This window comes from Triticum dicoccoides, chromosome 4B (genome assembly GCF_002162155.2).
Source record: "Triticum dicoccoides isolate Atlit2015 ecotype Zavitan chromosome 4B, WEW_v2.0, whole genome shotgun sequence".
Classification (NCBI taxonomy): domain Eukaryota; kingdom Viridiplantae; phylum Streptophyta; class Magnoliopsida; order Poales; family Poaceae; genus Triticum; species Triticum dicoccoides.
This window is the reverse complement of record NC_041387.1, coordinates 581021257-581025176: the sequence shown is the minus strand read 5'-3', so window position 1 is coordinate 581025176 and position 3920 is coordinate 581021257. Positions and strand designations below refer to the sequence as shown.

Genomic DNA, 3920 nt, shown 5'->3' with positions numbered 1-3920 from the left:
TCCAAAGCTACCACGAAACCGCGGACGGCTTCGTTTTAAGGAGGAGGGGATGATATGGCCTCTAGTGCAAGAGATAATCTTCGGAATGTGTTACAAATTGGTTTTTTTAGTTTTGAAGTTCCACCAACTGAACCGAAGAAGGATGAAGTTAAACCCACCTTCAGAACGCCATGTGCTACATAAACTATTGCAGGAGCTGTGCCGATCAATTGATATGGGAGGGTCAAGTCGTTTGTACTACTAGTTACGTACTACTAGTTTTCTTTGGAGTCCAGGTTAGTTACTAGGTGATCAGCGTGCCGGATAATTAAATCGTTTAATTCCTTGTTTTGTTAGGATAGAAAAGAGAGAGTCCAGATTAGATAGGTCTCGTACACAAGTCAGATTATTACGTGCGCGTCACCTATATATAAGGCCGGCTACGGCCGTGTAGAGGAGAGGTTATTTTGTTGAGATTAGTTTGATCGAGAGTTGAATAAAACAAAGAAAAGGCCCCAGGCTGGGGACGCCAAGTTGCCGTGCTTCTGCGATCTCACAGATCGGTTTTTGCTGTATTGAGCTTGTTCCTCGTCAATCTTGTTGCAGGTCAATTTTTGTTCTTGTTAAATTGCAAGGGCAGAAATCTGTTTATTTCTAATTTAATATCTACATCCACTAGAATATTTTTTGTGGCTATTGAAAGATCTTCTTGCTGTTTCTAGTACCGTGAAAAAATTGGTCTGTGACTCGCACAATTTAGCATATCGCTAGTCTGTGCTACATCATCATACCATATGTGTTTACCTAGTTGACACGTGTGGTCCAACCATAGTTGTCATGTATTGTTAATCACAGTTGCCATGTTTGTTTATCTGGTTGCCACGTACGCGCAACTGCAGTTGCCATCTAGCAAAAAAATCACAGTTACCATATGTGTTTATCTAGTTGCCACGTTCGCCTAACTGCAGTTGTCATCTACAACGTAGGAGTGTCGTGTGGACGAAAAGCAATTCGCCCACACGCGCATGAAGTAGGTGGCCGACTGTGTGGGCAGAAACTAGTTCGCCCACACGGCGCAGCTGGCAAACAGCATGGTGTGAGCGTGTGGGCAAACTCTCCAACGCCCACACACCAGCCCCGTCCTATGTGGCACACTAAATCCATCTTTTCATGTCAAGATTCATGCAAAAGGCACTGGACGACGATCAACACATGTGGGCGAGTTGGGGAACACACACATATCGGAGTTAGTGTTTTCGTATATTTTTATACACGTGTCTGGATATAAAACGCACGGTAATCATGAACGGGGCAAGCTTCAACCCACACGCATATCGACCGTGTGCTACCACGTGAAGGTAGTGACTAGCGAGCGACGCGACGCGACGGGGGTGAAAATTGACTCGAGTCCACTCGCCGTGGCTTCCACCACACATATACTATTGGAATTGCGGTCATATTCTCGTTAGCAAATACCGAGTGGACCACATGAGTGCAGCAAAGGTGATAAACTCTTTGCTGTAAAAGATAAACTCTTCTATAGACGGTGTTTCACGTGTCAAAATACCGATCATCTCTTGGGTGAGCCATCTTGGAGTCATCGCCAACAGACCGGCCGGCAGGGGCGCCGCACTATAAACAGGCCCACGCGCAGCCAGGCAAGGCGCGGCACTATATAAATCGTCCAACGATCAACCGCATCATCTATCTTCTGGCCGGCCGTTCAAAGATGGAAGAGCACAAGACGAATGGCCTCGGTGCGACGGCGAGCCCCCTCGGCGAGCCTCTTCTCACGGCCACGGGGAAACGAGCTGACCGCGACGCCGAGGCGCAGCTCCCTCCGTATCGCAGCGCCGGCGCCTCCTTCTCCAGGACGTGCCTCAACCTCACCAACGCCGTCTCGGGCATCGGGGTGCTCTCCATGCCCTACGCGGTGTCGCGGGGCGGGTGGCTCAGCCTGGCACTCTTCGCCCTCGTCGGCGCCGTCTGCTACTACACCGGCACGCTCATAGGGCGCTGCATGCGCGCCGACGGCTCCGTCGCCACCTACCCGGACGTCGGCCAGCTGGCCTTCGGCGCCGCTGGCCGGAGAACCGTCGCCCTGTTCATGTACGTGGAGCTCTACCTCGTCGCCATCAGCTTCCTGGTCCTCGAGGGCGACAACCTCGACAAGCTCTTCCCCGGCGCCGGCGTGGAGCTGCCCGCCGGCTACTGGCTGCGCGGGAAGCAGCTCTTCATCGTCCTGGCCGGCGCCGTCGTGCTGCCCACCACCTGGCTCAAGAACCTCGGCGTGCTCGCCTACGTGTCGGCGCTCGGGCTCGTCGCGTCCGCGGCCTTGACGGCGTCGCTTATCTGGGCCGGCGTCTCTGAGTCCGGGTTCCGCGGGAGCGGCAACGTCCTCAACCTCGCCGGCCTGCCCACCTCTCTCGGCCTCTACTTCGTCTGCTTCACCGGCCATGCCGTCTTTCCAACGATATACTCGTCCATGAGGAACCGCGAGCGCTTCTCCCAAGTGCTGCTCTTCTCCTCGGTGCTCTGTAGCATCAACTACGGGTTCACGGCGGTGCTGGGCTACCTCATATACGGAGACGACGTGCAGTCGCAGGTGACGCTCAACCTGCCATCGGGGAGGCTCTACACCAAGATCGCCATCGTCATGACTCTCATCAACCCGCTGACCAAGTACGCGCTGCTCGTCGCGCCCATCACGTCGGCGATCGAGGAGAGGTTCTCGCTCGCGCGGAGTGGGTCGGCGAGGGTGGCCATCAGCACCGCCGTTCTCGTCAGCACGGTCGCGGTGGCGTCCATGGTGCCGTTCTTCGGGTTCCTCATGTCCTTCATCGGTTCCTTCCTCAGCGTCATGGCCACAGTCTTCTTTCCCTGCCTCTGCTACCTCAACATCTACAAAGCCAAAGGCCTTAGCCGTGTCGAGGTCGCCGCGATCGTCGCCATCCTGCTGCTCGGGGCGTTCGTTGCCATCACTGGCACCTACACTTCTTTGTTGGACATCATAGGCACTTTCTAATTAAGAGTGCTTGCTTCCTTTTAGCTGTGCTAGTATTTACTCCCTCCGTCCCAAGGTTGAGACATTTATTTTGGGACGGAGGGAGTAGTACAAACAAAACAAGCCGAGTGATCATAATGTACATAAGATAAAGTCGTGAAAGTCATCCATAATTTTAAGAATTCTGGGGCGGAAGCTGATCCGCACTTTCCCTTCATTTCCTCCCTCCCTAGCCCTCCGCGTCTCCCCTGCTCAGGCGACTCGGGCGGGGACGAAACCCTAGCCGCCGAGGCCTTCCCTTCCTTCCCTCCCTCCCTCCGCCACAGCCGAAGGATGCCGCCGGCCTATAGCCCGGGGGGACCGACGGTGGTGGCGGGGGCCTCCCTCTCTCCCGTGCCATGGGGATGGTGCGGAGCCCCGCGGCATGAGGAGGCGCGGTCGATTTGGCCTTGGCGGCACGGCGGGCGTCCCTACCTTGTCCGGCGGTGTCGCGACGCTCGGCTCCGTCTCGGGCGACGATGGCTGTGGGCGAGGCGGACGACCTTGCTTCGGGCAGCGGCGTTGGCTGCGTTTGGCGGCGGCTACCAGATCTGCGGCGATGGGCCATCTGACCCCGGATAGGCGGTGGCGGCATGGAGGGCCTGGTGGACGGGTGCGTGGTCTGGCCTCCAGACATATCTGATCTGGCGGGTGCGGCTGATGTCTGCTAAAGCTATGTCGGTATTTCCCCAAAGAGGAAGGGATGATGCAGTATATCAACGGTAGGTATTTTCCTCGGTGATGAGACTAAGGTTATCAAACCAGTAGGAGAACCTCCTCACATCACATAAACATCACCTACACACAAATAACAAATACTCGCAACCCGACGTGTTAAAGGGGTTTCAATCCCTTTCGGGTGTGGCGCCTCAAGTAGGCAAATAACGTGAGGTAAAAA

General features: G+C 55.1%; 1 protein-coding gene across 1 annotated transcript; it reads left to right on the top strand.

Annotated features, from left to right (window-relative positions):
* The first annotated feature begins 1708 nt into the window (after window positions 1–1708).
* On the top strand, window positions 1709–3156 carry LOC119292840 (amino acid transporter AVT1I-like). Its single transcript, XM_037571532.1, has one exon. The coding sequence runs from the start codon at window positions 1709–1711 to the stop codon at window positions 3002–3004; it is 1296 nt and encodes a 431-aa protein (XP_037427429.1). The 3' UTR covers window positions 3005–3156.
* Window positions 3157–3920: the final 764 nt, after the last annotated feature.

Coding starts and splice junctions, on each gene's coding strand:
- LOC119292840 (XM_037571532.1), top strand. CDS start 1,709: ATGGAAGAGCACAAGACGAATGGCCTCGGTGCGACGGCGAGCCCCCTC.